The 24,915-nt window shown below is 41.8% G+C and overlaps 1 protein-coding gene across 5 annotated transcripts in view; it reads right to left on the minus strand.

Annotated features, from left to right (window-relative positions):
• Positions 1-24,915, minus strand: part of KCNH7 (potassium voltage-gated channel subfamily H member 7) — a 1,745,544-nt gene that overhangs the window by 217,544 nt on the left and 1,503,085 nt on the right. For 4 of the 5 annotated variants that reach the window (XM_069224264.1, XM_069224261.1, XM_069224262.1 and 1 more), the window contains 2 exons: positions 20,482-20,881; positions 10,456-10,655 (listed from right to left, as the gene is read on the minus strand). In XM_069224264.1, the coding sequence (XP_069080365.1) occupies positions 10,456-10,655; positions 20,482-20,881 (600 nt within the window). Of the gene's footprint in view, positions 1-10,451; positions 10,656-20,481; positions 20,882-24,915 lie in introns of all 5 variants that reach the window. The other variant, XR_011201481.1, reaches the window with a different exon arrangement.

Below are 24,915 nucleotides of genomic sequence, written 5' to 3' on the forward strand. Positions count from 1 at the left end.
GTATTAGTGTGTGTGTTGTAGTGGGTGAGGGTGGGGGTGTTGCGTGTGTGTGTCCCTGTTTTTTGCCTCCCCTGTATCGTAGGTGCAGTACTCACCGTGGTCTTCGCCGCCGGCGTTCGTGCTCCTGGTAGAGGAGCAGGAAGAATATCGCAGGTAGGATTTGGAGTTCCGGGTTCATGGTGTCCTCGTTCCTCGTGGAGTGTGTAGAGGTGAGCGTTTTCCCTTCAAAATTCCTGTTTCCGCCATGTTTTTATCCGCGGTGAATCCACCCCGGAAAAGGTGGCGGATTGGCCTGTCATAATAGTGTGGGCGGTACACTGTCTTCCGCCTGTCTGTTGGCGGTGACCGCCGCGCTGTTTGTTTGTACAGCCATGGTGGTCGGAGTGTTCCGCCACGGTCGTAATTGCAAATTCTTTTCCGCCGGCCTGTTGGCGGTCTTACCGCTGCTTTAACACCGTCCGCCAGGGTTGTAATGACCACCTTGGAGTGCTCTGCCTTTCTACCTTGAGAGTCAAGTGCCAAAAGAGGTACTTGGTCCTGAGGTAGTGCACCTGTGATAAGGAAGACCCAGAACATTAGAAACAAAAGACCCATATTAACACATTTTGGGGCCTGGTAACCTTGGTAATGCCTCGTTGTTATGCTAAGCTTCTGGAATCCCCAAAGAAGCAGTATCTGACAGCTGTAGTGCTCAGCCACTGTCAGCCAAGAGGGATCCAAGGAACGGGTGCTGTCATAATTTTGTCTAATTATTGTTGTGAATTTTTAAAGTGCCTTGAAGCATTTGTACCCTGTTGTCCTGGATTGTCTTTGCCACTATGCCTTCCTTTAGCAGTTGTAGCCTGCCGTAGTCTGTTGCTGCCTTATGACTGTCTGTCTGACCTAGTAGTGTATCCCAACTCACTCCAAACTCACTGGACACCTAGCCTTATAACATACTTTTTTTTAAATGAGATGTCTTGCGTTTACCATTGAGTACAGTGGTTACTGGGTTGTTATCCAAAATAGCGTACCTTTGATGAATGAGATCTTCAACCATTATTTGATAAAGCTCTAAATTGAATTGTCTTTGTATTTTAGTACTTTTCATTATTTGTATATATAAGCCGTATTGGCTTTTATGTTGCTTTACCTCTTCAGTGAATCACTTTGTAAGTGTTATCCCCATCACCATTAGGGTTTCTTACCTAAAAGGGTTTCATCATCTGTTCTTGTTGCTTTTGTCACCCTAAGTGGCAAGGCTATGCCCAAATGTGGGTCCCGTGCTCACTGTGACACTGGATTACCCGGTACACTTGGGGTGACAAAAACAAACAAACACAAATGATGGACGGAATGTGAAACCAATTAAGCATTCACTCCTCAGTAACAGATGTGGCCTTAATCCAGCAATTCTTTTGCTCACCACGCCTCCCCCATTTGGACCTAGCCATATACAAATCAGCCCTGACTCTGCTCCCTATGGGAACAGTCCAGTCCAAACTACCAGGCCAGGTCCTTGGTGGACTGTAAACAAGCATCCTGGGGCCGGTTTCAGGGTATCACCCTTCATCAGCCTGGCTAGCTTGAATTCATTGGTATAGTAAACCTGGGACCCATGTCTGGGTATACGCAGCATACTTAGGGCGACAAAAGCAAACAAACACAAATAATGGATGCAATGCGGAACCAATCAAACATTCACCCCCCAGTCACAGATCTGGGTTTAATCCAGCAATTCTTTTGCTCACCACACCACCCCAGTTTGGACCCAGCATATGCAAATCAGTCTTGACTCTGTTCCCCATGGGAACAGTCCAACACGAACTGCCAGGCCAGGTCCTTGCTGGACCGTAAAAAAGCATCCTGGGACCGGTTTCAGGGTATCACCCTTCATCTGCCTGGTTAGCTTGAATCCAGTGGTATAGTGAGCCTGGGACCCACGTCTGGGCATACCCAGCGCTCATAGGGCGACAAACGCAAACAAACACAAATGATGGATGCAATGCAGAACCAATCAAACATTCACCCCCGGTAACAGATCTGCGTTTAATCCATCAATTTTTTTGCTCACCACGCCACCTCATTTTGGACCCAGCTGTATACAAATCAGTCTGGACCCTGTACCCAGTGGGAACAGCCCAGCCTGAACTGACAGACCAAACTTTGTGGCACCTGGGAAAACGTTTACGAGTACTCATGATTTAGAGTTTGTCGACAGGCTACAAAATTATCTTTGGCTGATGTCCCACCTCTGCGTGCCTGGCACCAGCTCACCCATCAAATCAAGAGTTCCCCACCACTTTATCCAATCAGAAAGTGACCTATTTTCTGCCTCTGACATAGCAAAGGATTGTTTGTATATGTTCTACAAATCATCTTGCACATTGTGTGCTACTATAAGGCTTGCACAATCTTCTTTTGTCGTCTAACAGTTTGCTGTGCACACAGATAAATATGAAGTTTAAACTTGCTTGAGCACGTTAGATTCTTCTTGGACTCACAACAGTGCACAACCTACAGAGATCCTAATAGTTTTCTGGTGTAGGGCAATATGGCCAGGATGGGGCTGGGTTGTTAACACTTTGTACCTTCATTTTGCCCTTTGCCTAGTGTTAACAAACACCACTGAGAAGCACAGAGTAACAAATTAATTTCACTATTGCCTAAACATAAAACAGCTACATTCATCATGATAGTGGCAGAGCACTCAGAAATGGTATATAAAGAAACAGAAGAAGGTAATGGAGGTTGACAGTTGGAAAAGGGGAAACGCAAAAGAGGTATGACAAATGTAGGCTGGGCAAGTTAAAAAGAAGAAAGGATAAAAGGTAGCTTAACTAAACAATGTATTCATACAGAAGGTGCTACCTGTCATTGTGTACCCAGTAGTTTATACATTTATGCTCCTACAAGGCTGATACCACTCTGCTGAGTGCAACTGCACCATTGGAAATCAACTGTGTGCACATATAAATTGGGGTATAGTCCTTAAAAGCTTTCAATGTGTCTGTCCTACAGATGACAGGAAATCAACAAACAACTGCAATTTGGAAAATATAATATGCAGAGAATGAACCAACATATCAGGATATATTTAAAAAACATAAAAGGAAACTTTTAAGTTTCATTTCTTAAGAGTAGGCAGTGGTCTGTGGTCCCACATTCCGCTCTTAAAAAATCTTTTTTTACATTTTCAAAGGGAATGCGTTACCATCTCCTTTGAGGTGTCAATAGAATATGAATGTTTTGCAAGTAGAATTTGGTTGTAAAACATGAATACATACCACTGTGAATTGGTATTTGGAAGGGATGACTTAATATTGCCCCTTTCAAATACTGCTTCGTAAAGCTGAATTGTGATTCAGTATCAAGTTATCGAATCAGAATTTGGGTTTTGTACATTCAAAAATGCTTTTTTGCTTTAGTATAATGACTAAGTCATTTGCAGCCTCTGAAAAAGCTTTGTCAGTATGGCCCATTTACCAGCATTGTCAATCAGAAGTCCATTACAACTAGGGGTTCTAGAACTTTTAACTTAATGAAGAGGATATCTGATAACAATAATTGATGTTTGCAGTTACATTGTTGGCAAATGGTTTTCTATGCTCTGTGGCATTGGCACACTGAGGTGGAATGAACTATCTACATGTATGTGGTTTTGGGGAGATGGCATAAGTGGATGCCATCGAGTAAGATTTGCTTTTCGTCTTCTGATGACTAGTGACTGAAGCTGCTGTACATTGTGCCATGAAAAACATACTGCCTCCACATAATCTTATCCACATTATTTGCAGATAACTAGCACTTCATATTAGATACACAAAAAGTCTGGTAGAGAAAAGTTTCCCTTACAGAAAAAGTGATCAAAGGTGCAGTTTGTGGAGCAGTTCTACTGTCCAGGTCCTCAAATCAGATTGGCAATGTTAGAACTTTGATTTTCCCCTCTGATTTTTTGTGTTCTCTTCATCTCTACTCTTCAATTTCCTTTTTCATATTCAATGTCTGCTGATCCTATTCTCAACATTGTTCTGCTTCCACCTATTTCCCTTTCAGACATTACAACTAAAGTTAATATCTCCTACGCCTTAGATCACTGAACCAAGTTGGGAATGGTCACTAATCAGGCTTCATGGATGGCAGGTAGCCGAGTCTCATAATGACATTCTACACAGCACACCCACAGTTTCAGAGACTAGGATATCAGATTGATGGTTTGCAGTGACGCATGTGTCACTGTCGGCAGAGGCAGTGATGGCACGGCACTGCCACTAATTATGCTATCATGTTATACATGTGCTCGATGGTTCTGGTTGTAATTTAGAAGTGTGCTTTTCGTACTGTTAGATTAATTTATAAATTGATGAGAAAATTAAAAGGTAAAGGGATTTAAGGTTGGGATACTAATTGAAAAGGATGAAATACCAAAACACACACAGCTAACCATCATGAAAAAAAAAAACAATGTAAAATTCAATAAGCACATCGGAAGAAATCTAAAAAGTTAAACTGCATTTAAAATTTCCATGGTAAAGTTAATATCAAAGTTTAAATGTGAATGCAATATTATATTTTTGCAAGAACACACATTTATGAAATTATGGATGTTAAGTGTAGTTTTAGGTACAACAACTGAATGGATCAAAACAATTGAATGAAGACTGGATGGCACAGAGGCCCCCATAATGAACTCAGCTGGATGTCCTGCTGCCAACCGTGCCGGCGGTCAATTAAAGACTGCCAGTGTTGGTGGCCGGCATCCCGCCAAATAATGACGCATGGAGCCTCACCGCCATTGATGGCCGTGAGGGCCACCATGCGCCATGCTGGCGGTCGGTGGCGGGGGTGGATGCTGCTCCACCCTCACCGCCATGTCAGACCATACACCGCCACAACTATAATGAAGCAGTTATAAGCGTGGCGGTGTATGGAGAGGCGGCAGAGCAGTATCCAAGGAGCCCGTTTCCTCCCGGAGCAGCACTACGGAAGAAGTAAGTGCTGTCCGAGAGGGAAGGGAGGAGGGTGTGTGTGTGTGAGTGTGTGAGTGCATGGGTGTGTGCGTGAGTGTATGTGTGGGGGTAATGTGTGTCTGAGTGCATGTATGCGTGTGAGCATGTAAGTGAATGGGTGCATGTGGATGTCGGGGTTGGGGTTTGGGGGGATCTGTATGTAGGGGTGGGGGATGGTGAGGGTCGGGCTGGGGGACCTACATGGGGTTTTGGGGATGGAGGATTGAGGGGTCGGTTTTCAGGGTTCGGGTGGGGGCTGTTCTAGGGGCTTGGGGGGCGGGTAGGTATAGTGGAAAGCGGGGGAGCGGCCTGGCGTGTCACATACAGGTGAAACAAATGATTATTCCTTTCACCTGTATGCTTTCCGCCAGGTAATCCTGGCGGGGTAACTCGCCAGGGAATCCCTGGTGGAAATGGGATCATAATCCCACCGCCTCTCCTGCCTCCACCGTTGGGTCGAATGTGCCCACAGTTGGCCCGGCGGTCGAATCTGGCCTGGTGGTGGGTGGTGTGTTCAGAATATGGTGTTCTGGACCGCCATTCCGTTGGCGGTAATGACCACCACTGCCAGTCTGGCGGTCCAGACCACCATGTTCATAATGACCACCAGAATCTCCAGTCCTCTATTGTGTTTAAGATTATTATTTGGATTGGGGTTTTGGCTGATGTACATTTACACTTAAAATAACGCTGCTCTATATATTTTCAAATTGCAAGTATGCTCTCTAATTTTGAGGACTTCATATAGGAAAGCACTGCCAATTTGTGATAGGAAGATATGTTTTTGTAGTTTGAAAACCTAAATTTGTAGGATCTATCCTATGAGAAATAGTGACAGGTAGTCTGAAAGGTTCATGAGAGGAGGTCCTTTTCCGCTGTAAAACAGGTACAGCAAATCCAATTAACATGTAGGGTTGTTGAATAAAAATCCACAGAAGGATTGTTCAAACAGGGTTCTGTACTGTGGGAAGCTATTGAAACTGAACAGTTTTACATTCACCAACCTTGTGAGGATTATGTCAAAAAGGCACAAACATTGGAAACTTCACAAACTTCTTAAAGACCAGTTGGTCAAAGATGTCTTCAGAGCTTGTGATGTGTATGGGAAAACATGCCAGAAGCAACTTTTTGCAGGAGAATTTTGCCATACGAAAAGAAGAATGAAATCTCTTGTAAAACGTCTTATGGCTAGACATTTTAGCAGAGCTGTCAAAAGATATTAAACTTTACATCTTCTCAAAGTGGAAATTTTTTCACACATTTTTCAGACCATTTCTTTCATTCTGCACACCGGTAATTTCTAATGGGGGACATCTTTAGAAAGATGAAATAGTACCAGGAATATAGCTGTTTAAGTATTTTAAAAACTGGAAAGTCAGATGGCCTTAATTTTTACAATAGCCGTTTTTTGTTTGCAAAGGCTTGTTTGTAAAGGCTTTTTATGTGCATGTTTATGATAAGCTCAATGTTATCATTTCCAGTCTTCAACGAATGTAAGTGCACAGTAATCTCTATTTTATCATCTCCAATTTTCAGTGCATGCAAGTTACTTCAGCTGAACTAACACAGCCTGGCTTCTTACGTAGTTTCTGAAACTATGAAGCTATAATCTAGGTGGATCTTGCAATGGCTTTGACGAAAAGAGGCTTTAATTGACTGAAGCAGTCTAAGCCTGAAAAGTGCTTGTATTCTAAGTAAAAAAAAATAAAAAAACAAAGTCACCATGGCACATGATATTACTGATGTGAGAAGCAATAAAATTGTGATGTTGTATGGTTGTATGATGATACACACTTGTCTTTACAATGCATGCCTTTTAACACACAGCTTCTACCATGCATGCCTTTACCGCGCAGATGCTTTTACCACCAAATATAATAAGGTAAGTAAAACCCCTCTCTGTCTCCATATATATTCTGTGTGGCCGTATCATTTTTTAAGGAGAGAGGTGTGCACAGCCCTACTCCCCAAGCCACTATTGGCCTCAGGGACCCCATCCCCTGTGATCTAAGGTAGCTGCCCCGGTGGCCACCCAGGACACCGATATTACACATTGTTGGAGGATGCAGGGGGAACCCTAGGGCCCCTGTAGCCCCGCCGGCTCCCTTGCATGTACCCATCCTGTGCACAGCAGGAGCCAACTTTGCTCCCATCTAGCTTGAGCAGAATTTATTCTCTGTTCCCTCCGGGTTGGATCAATTCCAGTTTCACTGACCACAAGAGGTCAGGCAGGGAAAAAGTGTGCTCCCACCCAGCTCAAGAATTTTTTCATCTCCCGCCAGGTAAAAGTACACATTTTCTTTGCTGCATGCACTCTTGCAGGCAGGGAAACAGTGTAATGGAGTTGGTTCCCTGAGACACAACAATAGACCAGCCCCAGCAGATGCGGTCTCTGGGGCATCGGAGATGCTCGGGGTGGAGGCTGGTCTCCCGCCTTCACTGTAATTAAGTTTTGGCCCTGGGTTGGGGTGCATGGGGCCTCAGAGAGCCTAGGAAAAGAGGGACACATGCCCCTCCCCTTTTATGGAAGTTTGACTCTGGGGGGATAGGTCCCTGGGTGATGGGGTCCTCAGAGAGGCTTGCGGAGGGGGGCTACAAGTCCCCTCTCTTTTATTGTAGAATAGCCCCAGGTGGATGGAGTCCCCTGGCTCTCAGAGAGGCTTGGGGTGGGGAAGCCACATGCCCCCTACCCTATGAAATTGTTTAAACTTGATTCAACAGATGAGACATGGTTTTCCAAAATGAAAGGCTTTAAGATATCCGGACACAGAAAGGTCCGTAAGTTAAAAAAGAATATATCCATTGTCGTGTTGGAGGGTACAAAAAGGAGATGGGTGATTAAGAAGCTTATTACGTGCATGCCTGATCAAGTTATATTCCTAAATGAATGTCCACGTGCCAAATGGTACATTGGGTCAACTTTATTTCTGGTTAAAAAACGAATTTTGGAACATTGGTGCGCCATCACCAACAATGACAGTACATATATAGTACAGGAAAGCATTTTATTGAGATACATGCTGGTGATGGGAAGCAGGCCAGATTTTCTGCTTTAGACTACGTTTCGAAAAATGTGAGGGGAGGAAACAGATTAGTGACCCTATGTCAGCTAGAATCCCATTTAATTTTGGAAACAGGCAGCGTATGTCCGAACGGACTGACTATAGATGAAGGACTGGTAGTTCATCTAGAGAGATAACCATGCGATAATAATTCAGTATTAGTTATTTTGTGTGTCTCCTTCTCTCTCTATTTGTTTCTGCAATCAATTCACATAGTATGTAGTGCAGCAACGAGGAGTGACTTGTCTACAGATATGAGCAATTAGTGATTTATGTACATTGTAAGTACACTATTTTATTTTATTTTTCTTTGTTTTCTCCTTATTCATTTTTTTGTATAGAAAAGCAATGACAATTTTAACCAATCGTTTGAAATAAGCCCTGAGAAAAATATTACTCAGTCAGTCAAAAGGCTTTAAGATAAGTAATTGGCTACCATAGCTGTAACCTTGTTCTATTTAGGAAAGTGTTCACAACAGAGGTTTTCTAGATATCTTTTATTTGTGAATATTTTGAATGAGTAACCCAGTGGCCGAGAATGGTGAAAGGGATTGATAAATTGCTACTATAGCTCAATTAACTAGAAAGTATTGATTCTAAGCAATCGTAATATATATTGTGAATGTATTATAATATGCGTTATTCATTTGAGATTAATGTTGGGAGCAAAGGAAATGAAATGTTGTGGGCATTTTTTCTATGTCAATTGTAGTTTTTGATAAGTTTACATACTATACAAAAATAGCAGAAAACGAGGTCCTTACATAATTTTTTGTTATATTATTGTGATCGGTTTATTATGATTTACATATGAGAATTGTACATATTTTTAAGAGAAATTATTTAGGAACATTTCTAAATGTGAGTATTTTGCTTATATTTGTTGGAAGTCTCCTTAAAAAACGAGTATCTGTTGGTGACAAGTCACAGGATCAAGACCAGGTTTGGTCAAAACATGTTGTGTTTCTTTTTTGTCGTTCATATAATAAAGATCAATGGATTATACTTCAGTGGCGTGGCTCTTATATTTTTTGTCCTGCGAGAAGCACCGGACGTCAGTTGGAGAATTATTTGCTGTGACACACGCAGTGCAAGCTCCGGTCCACTGGCAGGGCTTTTCTTCTGTGTTGCCTGGATGTTGATATATATATATATATATATATATATATATATATATAGCCATGTGTAGTACAGGCATGCATGGTGTAACGGCTACGCTGTAAGGGAATTGCCTGGTAAAGGCATCATTATAAAGTTGTACCATGATGGAAACATTTTAGCACACATATGATTTATGTTAACCAAAGCATAAAACAAAACTGAAGTACAGATATGAGTATATCTCAGTTTCAATTAAAATGTACTGTACTGTATTACTCATCAGGTAGGGTTGATATGTAGTAGGATTAGCATCTGATGTCCAATAGGGTACTTAGGCCCATATTTAACTGAAAATGATGGGGCACCATGCTGCACCAAAATTGGCAGCGCCGCACTCCGTCATTTTCACAATGCAGCAATGCGCTGTATTTAACTGAATATGGTGCACCCCTGTGTTGTCCCCTGCACTGGCGCTAAATTGAATGCAGACATCCTTGCACCATCGTGCAAGGATGTCTGCGTTGAGGGGTTTGATTGTTTATGTTGGGAAGGTGTCCCTTCCTGCACATAAACCATCACTAATGGCGATTTGGCCCTTCTGTGTGTGCTGCAGAATTCAGCACACACAGAAGTGCCAAAGCTTCATTTTGAAATGATTGTTTATGTGTAGGAATGGACACCTTTCCGCACATAAACAATAATTTCTGGCATTTTGATCCTTCTATGCATGCTGCAGAATGGATGCAGCACACACAGAAAAAGCAAAAAACAAGGAGGAAGAAAAGTACTCCTCCTCATTGTGTCTTGCTAATGCCACCCCTGGGGATTAGATTTTGGCCTCAGGTTTATGAAAACACGTAAATCTGGGGCAGTGTTAAAATGCAAATGCCACAGCAACACCCTTTGCACGCCCCTTCCACGCAAAGTGCTGCGTGTGAATGGGTCGTATTTACAAGGTGGCGTTAAGCCACAAAAAGTGACTAAACAGCACCTTGTAAATATGCGCCGGTGGCGCTAGGGGCTCATAAACATGCCCCTGGGTATTTTGGTATAGTGAATGCATAAGAGTACTCTTAGGTGTACAGAAAAAGCAAATTAAGCTGTACATAACCACTTAAGTGCTTTGTATTTCCAGTCACTTAAATTAACGGGCAAGGTGTATGAAATCATTGTTAACAGAATGATGCCTAAATTAGATACCTATCAATTTCAGCATGTGCATTAAACTATGCTAGAAGATCCACAATAGCAGTGTTCATATTTTTGAACCACTTGCCTTAAAGTTTGCTGAAAGAGCTACGTACCATGTTCATGTCAATTCCATTGGTATAAGTCCAAGCATGCTGGAAGTACTCTTCAAGTCGCTGTCGCAAAGGGTTGGGAATTTGATGGAATCTTATAAATTCTTTTACTCGAAGCATCTGCATATGATATCTTGCAGTTCCAGAGTACAGTCTTTGGATGATTGCAGACACGTTCCCAAAAATGCTGGCATACATTAAAGCTAAATTTCAGAAGACAAATAAATAAAGTAACTGTTCTCTGTACTTAATAGATAATTAGTTTAGCAGCACACTGGAAAGGATTGCTACATTTCAGACCACAAAGGAGAATAAGCCAACATTCCTTAATTGCACTTACAATTTCAAAGAGACACTATTTGGGTATTCTGCAAGGCAAGGAGAGAAGCTGTTCTATATAGGAGTAGAAGGCAAAACCATCAGTGTAAGATTTTGGTCACTGGAAAAATGTCTACAACAAATGTACATGGGCATGCAAAAACATCTCAGATATATATCAATTATAAATCTAAGGTCACTGTCAAAAGCTAAATGAGAAATTGTAAGGTCTTAATAATAGAACTGAGAACCTTGTGATGCACAAGAACACTCATGAAAACAGAGGAGCAAAATATCTTGTGAATTTAGGCATTCACATGAAGGCTCTCCATTAGAGAGAAAGGAAATGGCAGATAATAGGAAGTGATTCATCAGTCTTGAACTTAGAAGCTTTGAAAGGGTTGTGAGAAGTTTGTGCTGGCATTTTTGTAGTGGTTTTAATTAACTATGTATTCATTAAGTAGCTTTGATTTGAGAAATATGCACAGATGAAAAATAATTCATATTTGCACAATCTGCTGAAAGTGTTGATTCCACAAGTATTTAAACTATTTGACTCTTGATGTGAAGTTCAGACAATGCATGGACGATCATTTCAACTTAATCTCAACAGATCAGTATTGACAAAAATGTTTTGATAGTTCTATACTTTATTGCCAGGCAGGTCATATTTCTACAAGGCAACAAGGGTGAGACAGTTGAGTTTGAGGTTTTTCATATGCTGTGTGCTCCAACATCTTCAACAGGACAGACATAACTGAGAGGGAAATAAGAATTTTCATCCCTTGTTTAAAAAGTGGGGGATTTACAAAAATACTTTCTAAGTAGCATTTCAATGAACGTTAAATGTTTTGAAGTATAACTGATACATTTAAACTGATTGGTTAGATTGTGAGTGGTGTGACAAGTAGGGATAGGAAACATTATTACATTACGTGCTATGCAGGTTTATGTTCCTTCAAGACTCCCATTTTTCAGAGAGGCCAAGACTAATTGAGGCCACATTAGAGTACAAACCATATTTGCCAAACTACTGCAGTATGTAATAGCATGAGGGCGCTTATACTTTTGTGTGTGAACATGGGCTGAAAGAAGCAAACACTTCGACAAAAAATAAGGGGAGAAGGGATATATGTTTTTGAAAAAAAAACATTCACATTGTTGTGATTTAGGGCCAGATATAGCAAAAAGCCAATTTGCAACTCGCAAATTGGTATGCAGAACGGTGTCTCAGACACCGTCTGCAAGTCGCTATGGGGTCGCAAAGACCCACCTCATTAATATTCATGAGGTGGGTTGCAAATTGCGGCCCCATAGCGACTATAGGCACTCGCAAACATGGAGGCCTGCTGTAGTCAGCAGACCTCCATGTTCGTGACTGCTTTTAAATAAAGCAGTTTTTTTTTTTTTAAGTGTAGCCCGTTTTCCTTAAAGGAAAACGAGCTGCACTTTAAAAAAAATCCAAAACCTTTAGTTTCGGGTTTTTTTCAGGGCAGGTAGTGGTCCCTTGGACCCCTACCTACCCTGAAAAAATATTTGTGGGTCCATTCACAAAGTGGAAGGGGTCCCATTGGGACCCCTACCAATTTGCGAGTGGGTTACCATCCACTTGAAGTGGATGGTAACTGCGATACCCTTTACGACCGCATATGCGGTCGCAAATGGTATTGCATTCCACTCCGAATCGCAAATAGGAAGGGAACATCCCTTCCTATTTGCGATTCTGAAATGCATATTGCGAGTCGGTCCCGACTCGCAATATGCATTTCTGCATAGGGAAATGCGTTTAGCGAGTCGCAAATGGCAATTTTTGCCGTTTGCGACTCGCTAAACGTTTCCTGCATCTGGCCCTTAGAGTCTTAATATAAATAAGGTTCACTGGAAAACTTTATTAAATAAACTATATTAGGTCAGTCCATATATCATACCTGCAGATATTAAATGTGCTGTAGATTCAAAGTGGAAAAAATATCCAAAGCTGCATTGACTCATAATTCCAAACAAAGGGAGGCAATTTCCTAAATGTGCCATGTTTTATGTCTATGAAACAATGAGATAGGTATAAACAAAAAAGATATATCTTTTCAAATAAATACTCACGTACCTACCAGGTAGATCAGTTGCTATGAGATACGCTATTGGGTCTGAAAATATGAGTTTGGCAAATTTTCAGGTTTGAACACAGATGGCTTTAAATTCTGATTTTAGTTTGTATTGCTGCAATACAAGTGTCCGATTATGAGTATTTTCCCCATAATAGGAAATAATAACATGAGTCCTGAGATATTACGTGTGGCTTTTCCCCTGTTCCAGCAAGAGCATGGCAGACATTTTCTTCCTCCTCAGAATAGGTAGAAAAAGTCTACAAAATGGATGGTAGGAGTTGAGATTGAGGGTAGAGGGTGGAGAGCAAAGGTGGGTTTGTGTCTGTGTGGAGGGAGCTTTGTCTGATCCCACCATGTTGCTGCAGGGGTCAGACAAGGGCCAATCTGTGAGCTCGTAATCTCGTGCCTTTCTTATCTGTGTGTCATTACAATTATTAAAGTGTGAAAAATCTTCAAGCTGTAATTGCTTCCATAAAATGTAGTAATTATGGAAAAAGACTAACTAGGCAGAAGTAATAACATGCACTGAAAATATGGAACTGAGGCATCCAAATGATTCTTAATATTGGCTTTTCAGATGAGAAGGGTACAGAGCCTGGTAATCATATGTCCCTAGTTGGGGCATTTAGATGATCAAGACAAGACATATCTGTAAAACACAGGAACTTTTGCATCAACATTCAGAGACTTTCAGTATTTCAAAATATCGCATGAAAGGGGATGAAACATCATGTCAGGCCTGGCAGGTATAAATTAGACCAACTAGGCTCCATTCTCCAAAGAACATTTATCAATTTTGAACTCTCTGGTGACAGGGGAAATTTGTAGGGTCAATTAATCTTCCCTCTTGATAAAGCTGGAGCTATCAGGTAAGAATAAGATGTGTTTCAATCAACAAGCAAATGAAAATGGAAAAATAAAACGCTTAGATAACTTAAATAGTATACCACAATGAAGGCTATATGAGTTAAAATAGCTTTAAATGAATAATAATAATTCAATAAAATGCATGTAGATGCTCTATAGACATTGCTGTAGGGTGATGAGCCTTTGCAAAGGAAAATACTCAGGAGAACACTTAGTGCACCATGACTTTGTTGGAAAAACTGGGAAAAACATAGGGTTAAAATTTATGGTTGGAATTTTTTCGTATGGTTCATGGTGTGGTCCATCCAAATTACCTGGTAAAGTAAAACAATAGGCTCTCTGAATGGATGAAGTACATTGAACTTCCAACAACATTTTAAAGTTTGAACTTCCAACAACATAGTGAACTCTTTATTCACCATGGTGCTTCTGGAAATCCTTCTTTTGTTTAAAACGGAAGGTTTTTCTATTTCAAAAACAAAATCGGGACATCAGGGTAAGGCTTCCCTTACGCCAGGATTTGTTTCTTTTTGCTTGCTATAATGTGCTGATGTCACAGTAAACAAAGCAAATGTTTTATTCATAGTCTGCTCTCACTTTGATCGGTGCTGGGTGGGGAATAACACTGGCCCCGAGCATCGATCTATGCAGGGCTGGTACTGTTGGAAAGGAGACAATGTCCTCTTTACATAAGTACCTCTCCCAAGTTGATACCTTCCTTTAGATCACAGTCGGACTTCTAGCCTCAATTAGGGATCCACTGACAAAACACCAAGGAGGAGGGCATGGCCCTCCGGACATTGCACGCACTCCTCCCATTTTAAATTTAAAAATTGTGCCGTTTTTATGTCCCCTGGAGCGTGGTTGGGGGAATTTACATCTCATTATCTTCCAGGGGGGAAAAGCCCACTACACAGCACAGTATTAAAGGATAAACAAAAAAGGTGGTGTGGGGTAACCCAAACAGACACTACGTTGTGTCCCCACCCCAAAAAGCTACAACAGTACTTCTTCAACCCCAATCAGCTACCTGGTGTGGTAGAAAGCCCACATGACACCAAGGAAATTGTAAAAAAATAATAAATAAGGAAAGAGTGGCTTTCTCCGCAATGGAGTATGACCCTATCCCAGCAGTCTTTTTGCCCCCTTGGAAGGGGGCGGAATGCCCACTACAGACCATGGAATTTGAAAAGAACTGCAAATTTCCCATGCTGCATTGCACTGTACGCTCACCTCAAAAAGGCAACAGCAGTCTTCCTGTTACACTGGGAGAAGATTTATGGGACTAAATCAATGAACTAAAAAGACAAAGGAGATCAGACACTCTTGGAGGGATAATGTACTGATAAACAAGGATCTCTGTAATTCTAATCCTGCTCATACAGGCAACAGTCATTTTAGAATCACACAACACAGTACTCCCTGCCCCAGCCAATCCTCACACTGCTCTTCCACTGTTTACAATTATAAGCATCCTGAGAGAAGTGTTTGCATTGGCTGAGATGCATTTCCATGGGCCCAGCATGCAGAGCAATTCAATACAGCCAGTCAGCGCAATGCAAGTGGATTTTAAAGAATCAGCTCTCGAATGTGTAAAGAAGAAGATCGCCACTGAGGTAAGATTATTATTTTTATTAAATTAAGTCTTGTGTAATGTAACTGGTGCTCATGTAAATCCCTCCAATACCACTGGGTCGATTTTGACATCTATAAAAACTTCAAAAATCAACCATGTTAATGTAGCAGCAGTAAGTATATTATGCATGCCCTGCCATTTTTGAGAGCCACCAGCCCCAGTATTTAGGGGCAGATTTACAAATACATATATGGGTAAGGAAGTAGTACTACAGAAATGCTCCTTTTCGTACCCTTCAACATCTTTGTGAATAGGCCCCTTTATATTCTAATGCTAACTCCTGTTCCCAAATATTACATATTTTGGCATTAAGGGCATTTTATTGCAAAAATGAAAGGATGACAGGATGAAGAGAAGGGTTTCCCCACCATTGTAATTGTTAAGGATTTTTTGGCAATGTGTGTGGAACCACAGTAAGAACTAGGCCTGTACGAAATTTAAATTTCTTTGGCATAATTCACAGACTTTTGGGAATTTTGCACTACTCTTCTGGTGCCTATTTCTGAAATTACCCCATTACACGACTTTGCCTACTTACATGCCATTCATGGTAAAAATTTACTGTAAACGCATGGGAATAACAGACTGCGTGTGGCTATTGTTCTCTGTGCTTTTGTTGAATGCATTTGTGCTTACAAAATTGGCATGCAGACGCAGTTTGATCTAAAATATAGTGCAAAATGACAGAATTGCATTTCACATAATTATTCCTAATTTTGCATCATTTTGCTAACATTTTGCATAATTATGTGAAAGCAAAGTAAGCAAATTTTGCAGACTCTTAGTAATAAACGGTGCACTATTAAGGGTCAACAAGAGGATTTTAACTATAAACTATGCATTGGTAAGCCCAGCCAGGGCCCGTCCATAGAGAATGAGTGGCCACACCCCTCATCTTTTGCCCCTCAAGAAGAGTGTCTGTCAGGCAGAGCAAAGGTCAGCCTGGCAGACACTCCTCATTTTGAGGTCAGGCAGCCAGGAGCTAGACATGCACTAAATGTGCAGGCTCCTTGCTCTCTGAGCTGAACATTGCTGGGCTGAGGATGTGACAGCTCTTGTGAGCATGACCTCTTCACCTCAGCAAAGACCCTTGAGGCCCTCCCTCTTGGTGACGAGGGGTAGCAGCACTCATTACCTTGGTGCTCCAGCTTTAAGCCCTAAAGTGCCTAGGACTGAGTGACAATCAGTGACATCGTCAGAGAGTGGAGCGGGGTCAGCAATCTCACTGACCTCGTCCCACTCTGTGACAGGGTTGGGACTGCTGCCCTCCCTCATTGGCTGAAAAGTCAGCAGTCCCAACCCTCCTGGGACCTCTGAGGCTTGGGAATGCTGCCCTCCCTCATTAGCTGACTTACGGTCAAAAAATGAGGTAGTCCCAAGCCTCCTGGGACCTCCAAGGCAGAGCTGCAGGTAAGTGAGATTTTTAAATTTTAAATTAATGTTTGGTGCATGTGTGAGTGCACATCATGGACGTCATTTAGGGGTTGCCAGGGGTCACAACTCGGATCCCCAGCACGCCCCTTGCAACCCCTGCCACTGCCTTTGCGACCCATGGCCTCAGAGGTGGCAAAATCAGTGCCAGGAACACAGTGGCAGCTGGTCATTATAGATGTTGTTTGGGGCTCCACTTGCTTGCAGTACATTTAGCTGGAATATGGTGTTCTCGGACAGTTGAGGTAAGTAAAAAAATGCTCTTAAATGTATGTTGTGTGCATGTTTGCAAGCGAGTGTGTGTTTACGTCATAGAGTGTGTATATGTATGTTTGAGTAAAATTGAAGGTGAGAGGGAGTGTGATGTCACTTCCGCTACCTGGCAGTTTGGTGTATTGACGTTCATGGTGCACGTTTGAATATTTGGGCCCATATTTATACTCTTTGACGCAAAACTGCGCCAACGCAGTTTTGCGTCAAAAGAATTAGCGCCGGCTAACGCCATTCTGAAGCGCCATGCGGGCGCCGTATTTATTGAATGACGTTAGCCGGCGTTAGCAATCCCTCAGAAATGACATTTTCATACAGCATTCTAAGGCAAAAAAAGATTATTTTACAGGAAAACTCATCCAGAAAACCATTTTCACAGGCCTGCAAAGGGCAATATTTGAAGTTTGCCAGACAAGGCACGCCATCAAAAACATGGCCGACATCCTGTCCACAGTTTTACAAATTCTTATAATCGCTGGAAATGTAAACACTGCAGATGAGACATCTGACATGTTTGTAGAGGAGTGCTCTTTCCACTACGTTATATGTAATGCTTGGAGTTCCGTAAATCTGAGAAGACTATGCCACCTTTTCAAGGTGTGGAATTTGTAAGCTTTGTAAAAATGTGGACATATGTTGCTCAGGAGAAGAACATTCTAGTGCTGTGTCCCCTTCAAAGCAATGTGTGAGTGAGACAGGATAATTTTAATCTCATGCCATTTTCAGCATGTTTAAATATGTTTAGGCCTTCATGAAATATAATGTGAAAATATCATGCAAATCCAGATTATTGAGCTAATGTTATAAACAATTTTTGCTCTCTGTCCGCTTATGTCAACTGTGTAATATTCTTCCTCTAAATACATGGAGGTGAATATGTTGTGCAGAAACTTTGAATCTGCACATCTACCTCACTGAGACGCACTCCATTACTAAAATTCACCTCATGACTTTGTGAAGCAGATGAACATATGTTGGAGCTGGTATTGCGCATACCTTTTGTATGCAAGTAGATATCTATTTTTATTTTTTCATGGTATTTATAATTGAAAACTACCAATTTTCAGCCATCTACACGTGGTGCCATATTACATGTAATTATTCATCTCGAAAACAAGGAAGCCCAATCATTGCCCACTCCCCACCCCATTGTGCTTTATCTAGGTCACAATACCAACATGACATCAAAGCACAAGAACCATTTTAATACAATGGGTACCAGCTAGAATGTTCGTTTTTGAGGCTGACCTCTCCAAATCTCCATGGTAGGCCACATTCTGACCCCCCATCTCGGCTATGGGCCAGCTCCACAGTCCCACTCACCTCTTTCATACCCCTAGAGCCCACCTCCTCAAGGGAGCCTTGCACCTCCATTTCAAGAGACTCAGCAAGCATAGCCTTCCATGCTTGCATATCATCAAACAACTTATTATCGCATGTGCCATTCTTCTGCAGCTGCCCACTTTGCCATATACTGCAACCAGTCCAGAAGTCTGAGCGCATCCCTTGATATCCACTTATTAGGAATCCTACGTCTAACCAGCACCAGCCACAGTAACAAAAACTTCCTGCTGAGATACTTTTTCTCGTGATTTGGGACCATTCCCAAGAGACATAATTTCAGATCCAAAGAGAGTGACCACCCAGAGGCCCTCTCCAGCCTGGCTACCACTGCACACCAGTAATCCCTGACAATTGGGCATTCCCACACCATATGCTGAAAATCAGCATCCACCATGGAACAGCATGCACAGGAGGACGGCCGCCCTGGATAAATAGCTTGTAGAAGTTTAGGGGCCAGATACACCTGATGCTCAAATTATATATTCGATTAGCTTGAAACAGGCATTAGTAGATTCCTCCATCATCCCTTCATGTATGGCCTCCCATTTGGGGTCCATAACCTGCTCTCCCTTCACCTCATGCCACTTATTTTCAACTGCCAATGCAGGTGCTTTCGTGTCTTCTTACACTGCCGTATAAATTTGTCGCACCAACCGCCACGCTCCAGCCAGGTTCAGCAAAGCATCCGGGGCCATATTTATACTTTTTTACGCCAAACTGCGCTAACGCAGTTTTGCGCCAAAAAAATTAGCGATGGCTAACGCCATTCTGAAGCGCCATGCGGGCGCCGTATTTATTCAATGACTTTAGCCGGCGTTAGCCGCCGGCGCTGTCTGGTTTGCGTTAAAAAAAACGACGTACACCAGGCAGCGCCGGCGTAGGGGGAAAATGGCGTATGGGCGTCCAGAAATGGTGCAAGTCAGGCTGAGGCAAAAAAATCGCCACAACCCGATTTGCGCCATTTTTTTACGACGCCCATCCCCCATTGAAATAACTCCTGTCTTAGCAAAGACAGGAGTCATGCCCCCTTGCCCAATGGCCATGCCCAGGGGACTTCTGTCCCCTGGGCATGGTCATTGGGCATAGTGGCATGTAGGGGGGCACAAATCAGGCCCCCCTATGCCACAAAACAAAATTCAAAAAAATACTTACCTGGACTTACCTTAATGTCCCTGGGGTGGGTCCCTCCATCCTTGGGTGTCCTCCTGGGGTGGGCAAGGGTGGCAGGGGGTGTCCCTGGGGGCAGGGGAGGGCACCTCTGGGCTCATTCTGAGCCCACAGGTCCCTTAACGCCTGCCCTGACCCAGGCGCTAAAATACGGCGCAAATGCGGGTTTTTTAGACCCGCCCACTCCCGGGCGTCATTTTTGCCCAGGAGTATAAATCCGACGCAATAGCATCGGAGTCATTTTTTAAGACGGGAACGGCTACCTTGCATATCATTAACGCAAGGAAGGTGTTCACGCAAAAAAATGACGCTAACTCCATGAACTTTGGCGCTAGACGCGTCTAACGCCAAAGTATAAATATGGAGTTAGTTTTGCGTCGAATTTGCGTCGAAAAAAACGACGCAAATTCGGCGCAAACGGAGTATAAATATGCCCCTTGGTATTGAGTGATGTAAATGAATGTGCTTGCGCATGTGTGTGTGCGCATGTGTGTCCCGTCTGCCCCCTCCCTCCTAAAATTACCGGCTGCCACTGGGTAATCCTGTATTTCAATAAAGGCCTCACTGGCTGGCATGTCACATTGCTATTTCCCTGGCGGACAGCAGGCGAGGGGGCTGCTTTTTAGAGCAGGGTGGGCTGCCATGACCTTAGCAAGCCCCACGTGGCCCCACTGTAGTTGCTACCTCCTGCCGCGGGGCTGCTATGTGCACTTTTGTCGGGATTTCACTTATGGAAAGTTGCCAGTGATTACAATGACATTTTGTTTAACATTGGTGGCTGCGCTCGTCCTATAAATAAACATTTGGTCCCATACAAAGGGAAGACGACAACCAGCTTACTTACTTAATTACCATTAATTGGCGAAGGCATAGTCAAGTAAAACTACTTACATCCAATTAGCATGACGCAGATAGAGAAGATCTTTTCAGAGTTGGTGTTGGGGGAGACGTTTCCAAATCCAACGCTTGTCAAACTGCTGAACGTGAAGTAAAGAGCCGTCACGTATTTGTCTTTGATCGACGGACCAGAGCTGAGGTCGGTATAGTTGTAGCGTTTTCCTATTTGTTCGCCAAGAGAATCGAGCCAGCCTATTTTGTGTATTAAGTAGGGTCTTTCCACATTTCCAATTGCATACCAAATGCAGGCCAGCCAGTGTGCGATGAGTGCAAATATGCACATTAGCAGCATGAGAACAGCAGCACCATATTCGGAATATCTGTCCAGTTTCCTTGCGACGCGGACCAATCGGAGGAGCCTGGCTGTCTTCAGAAGGCCAATTAACGTTGTTGTCTGTAAAAAGACGTGCACAATTGCCAAAAGATAAATCGCTTTTTATAGGCAAACAAGTAAATTAGTAGCTCCCAGTAACATAATAAACTCGAATATTGTGCGACAATTTGTGCAACGAAAAGCCATGCTGTTAAACTACATACAGTCAACGTAAAACACAGTGGGTCGGTGGAAAAGGTTCGTCTCATCACGTTACTCCGATTCTCCTAACCTCCCAATTACGCGAATAAAGGAGTTTGTACATTTGGAGATGATCGCTTCATGTCGACAACTTTGGAGGCTGAACTCAATTACATTTAAACTGCCTAGCATTTAATGTAATACAATTTTCTTTGGTATCACCATTTGCAAAGGAAAAGTACAATTTCAGTAGGTTTCTAAAACATTTTTTTCACAAAAACGAGCAGTGTGTGTATTGCTAGCTGCCTTGAACTATTTTTCTTCTGCCGAACGTGTATTAAGTATGTCTCGAGACACTGTGATTGACAGCAAAGCATAGAGAGATCTTGATGAGCAGCCAACCTATATCTTATGATGTCTTTAATAAGTGTGTCAAGTACGGTACACGGACCAAAAATGAGCTAATTCATAGAAAGAAACATTCTATCATACCATCCTATTAAACTCATTATGGATAAGGGTATTTATAGCAGAATAAGCAGAGGGACATCATTGCTGAACTAGAATGTTTCTTTCCTAGCTAAACCTTCTCCCATTGGTCACTTGTGGGTCATATTCCTTTGTCCAGACTCCAGTTCTCTTCAATATTGAAGTCTTTCAAATGGGAGTCCTGGTAAGTGTTTATGACCTCTAAGTTATATGGTGCGCCACAAAAACATAGCTTAGCATCGGAAATGGGGACTATTGGCCTATGCATTTTTGCTAGTATGTGAACTCTTCCATGTATCCCTCCTCACTGTACACATATCCACCTCATCCTCACAGTGGGAACAAAGAGGGTGACTGGAACAGATGGGGACACACTCAGAGGCAGAAGGGAACAGGGATGCAGGGGGACCCTGTCTATAATACACAAAAACATAAAATTAGACACATGTTTGGGCATGGTGAAGACCCTCCACATTACCAAAAAACAGAACATGGAGGCAGGCTGTGTCTGCCAAAATAGTTTTACTACTGAGTTGCCGTCCCTCACTATTGACAATGCATGTCCCAGAAAACAGAAACAAAGTCTAAGGCAAAGTATACTTATAAAATAGAAACAGGTAGACAAAAAGAGAAGGAGAGGAAAAAGGGGCACTATGCAACAAATTTGCTGCAAAGCAGTAATTCATATAATACACGTTTTGATTTATTTCCCATGGTGAAAAGAAATCTTAAAGCCTTTTAAGTTAAGTGCCTAGGCAACATGTAAGTGTTCCAGAAATGAGTTATGTCTTGAAGCCTCTTAGACTGAATTTATTCTGGTGCAGATTGTACCCAATGTATACAATAAAAACCCTACTCAGAGTGTGCTAAGTTGTAGAGAAAATCAGACATAATCATTGTTATTTCTAGTGGCCATCTTTAAACTTTAAAGAAAAGTCAGCGGCTCTACATCAGCCTGGTAGCAATGCAAACAAGCATTAGTAATGCAACGGGTCTTGCGTTTGCTCATGTTAGAGCTGATCGCGTTGTAAACTCCTAACCCGATTTTTCATCTATCGGCAAAAGTGCTTTTATGTAAGTAACCCGAAAAAGTGAAATTAACTGTGTAAAGCGCTCGACTGCTGCCAAGCGAAATCTCGCTTGGAAAATAGAGAAAAAGTAGTCCACGATCCGACAGAAAACAGTGAGCCTCGCATGTGTTCTGTACTTGGTCGCTGCGCTCGAGGAGGGCTAACCACCAGAAAAGGCATGACGTGTGCATGCCTTCCACTAATGAAAGCAAGCGGATTTTAATAGGCAAGCCCACGAACCAATGAAACACACTGACGTGACGTCGACAGGGCTCCGAGCCCTTTTCTAGTAACGAAAGCGTCTCGCTGCGATACGCATGCGCGAGCGCATGCAAAGCAGGCTCGACCCTAAAAATGTGCTATACTCTTTGCGCTTTGTGACAGCCACGCACACACTGGAGCCTGCCGTTTTCTTATATTGCAACTCCCTCAGCATGAGAGTCTGCAAAGCTAACCTCCATGTTTCAGAACCATCACTACTCATAAAGGGCATGGGATTGGCCACCTCTCTCCAAGATTGCTTAAACTGCTTTTAATAAGTTTTGATGTTGGTCTAAATATCTAATATTTTCCCACAAATAATTGGATAGGAATACATCATCCTTAAATAATAACCGGATGTCTCAGCAACTTCATCCCTCAACAAAAACTAACTGCCAGTTGCCACAAATACCCATTGCTAAATGATCAGTGAGGTAATGGGTCACTGTTTAGGGCCTATGAGGGCACAACTACTACACAAAGAGACTTGTTAACTTAAATATTGGCACTGAAAACAGGAGGACTGTTCTAGGAGGATGAAAGTGAGAGAAGTCTCACCGGGTTTCACCTGAGACAAATATCAGAGATGCAAAATCATTCCCTTAAGCCCAATAGACAAACACGCACACCCACACACACATACTCACAAAACAGCACTGTTGTAAAAAAGAGTAAAGTGGGCTTGCACAGACTCACACCAAAAGGTTAAAAAATAAAGGGCCTGATTCACAAACATAAAGATACATGTGTAGTTTGCTCATGTGTATATTTACTATCACACCAAGGTCTAAGTCTCCACTTGTTTGCTATTCATCATTTTTCTAGTGGAGATTTAGTACTAAGAGTTGCGTTATATGTCTGTGTCCTCTTCAATAAAGGAGTGGAATGGCCTAGGATTGTACATATGACCATAAAGTTACCACAAGTAACATTGTGACTTTTGTTTTACGTTTCTCCTAGTTGGCGGATGGTTCTGCCACTGGGGCAGGACCTCTTCCACAGAGATGGAAAACACCCTATGGGATAGTATAGGGAAATTTAACAAAGTTTATCTAAAAAAAAACAACAAAAAAAAACATATTGTATAATATAAATACTAATTAATTGTAATATTTATGCTTAGACTTTAAATAATAAAATACCATTTACAGCCACTTGACTCTTCAAATAAATGTGTACTACATATCAAAATAATGTAAATAGTTTAATTAAATTTACAAATATAAATTTTTAAACAATATAAAAGATTGTTTACCCTCACGCTTTTTTATTTTTATTTACTATTTAGAAAACTTGGTTAAATGGTATATATTTAATTGATTTAAAATTGTTCTAATTTTTTTTAAAAAAAGGGTTATAAATGCAATGTATTTTTTAAATGTACGTTTAATATTGAACTCAAAATATTTAATATATATATATATATATATATATATATATATATATATATATATATATATATATATATAAATGTATATTGATTTTTTAGTCAGTTTAAACATGAGCTTATATGCAATGGAATTTTAATTCCCCGCTTCAATTCATTTCTTTGGGAGTGAGTTGCACGAGCTGTGGCTGGATGTGTGTGGTGTTTGATTTACTTCAAAGCTGGACTGAAATACATTGACACAGTACATTTACACTAGTTGTGACACCTTTAGGGCTGTAGTATCGTCAGAAGTGTATTTTGTGTTTTGCAATTGTCTTACTTTTGATGGTTCTGTGTTTTGTATTAAGCTGTCCATCCTAAAACTTTCCTTAAATTTCCCTAAACCCCTCTCATTTAGTAGTAGTTATTCCTAATTTTCCCATGACTCCAGCGGACTCTCTGACATTGACTATTAATTTGTATTCCTACATGTGCAGAGATCACCACCACTGCACAGAGAAAGATAGGAGAGGCTAATGTCCCTGGCTGTAGGTTTGTGATTTGCATGCTGTAATACTGTCTACTGTTGTACTAGTTCATGTCCTATAACACACACTTTTTTAATTGGAAAAAAAATTAAGAAGTCTCAGATCAGCTGGAAATCCATTGAATGAAATATGCATGGGCCTGCACCACTTTCTAAAGGGAGAGGGGCCATCACTCAT

The sequence above is a fragment of the Pleurodeles waltl genome, chromosome 3_1 (genome assembly GCF_031143425.1).
Source record: "Pleurodeles waltl isolate 20211129_DDA chromosome 3_1, aPleWal1.hap1.20221129, whole genome shotgun sequence".
NCBI classification, from domain to species: domain Eukaryota; kingdom Metazoa; phylum Chordata; class Amphibia; order Caudata; family Salamandridae; genus Pleurodeles; species Pleurodeles waltl.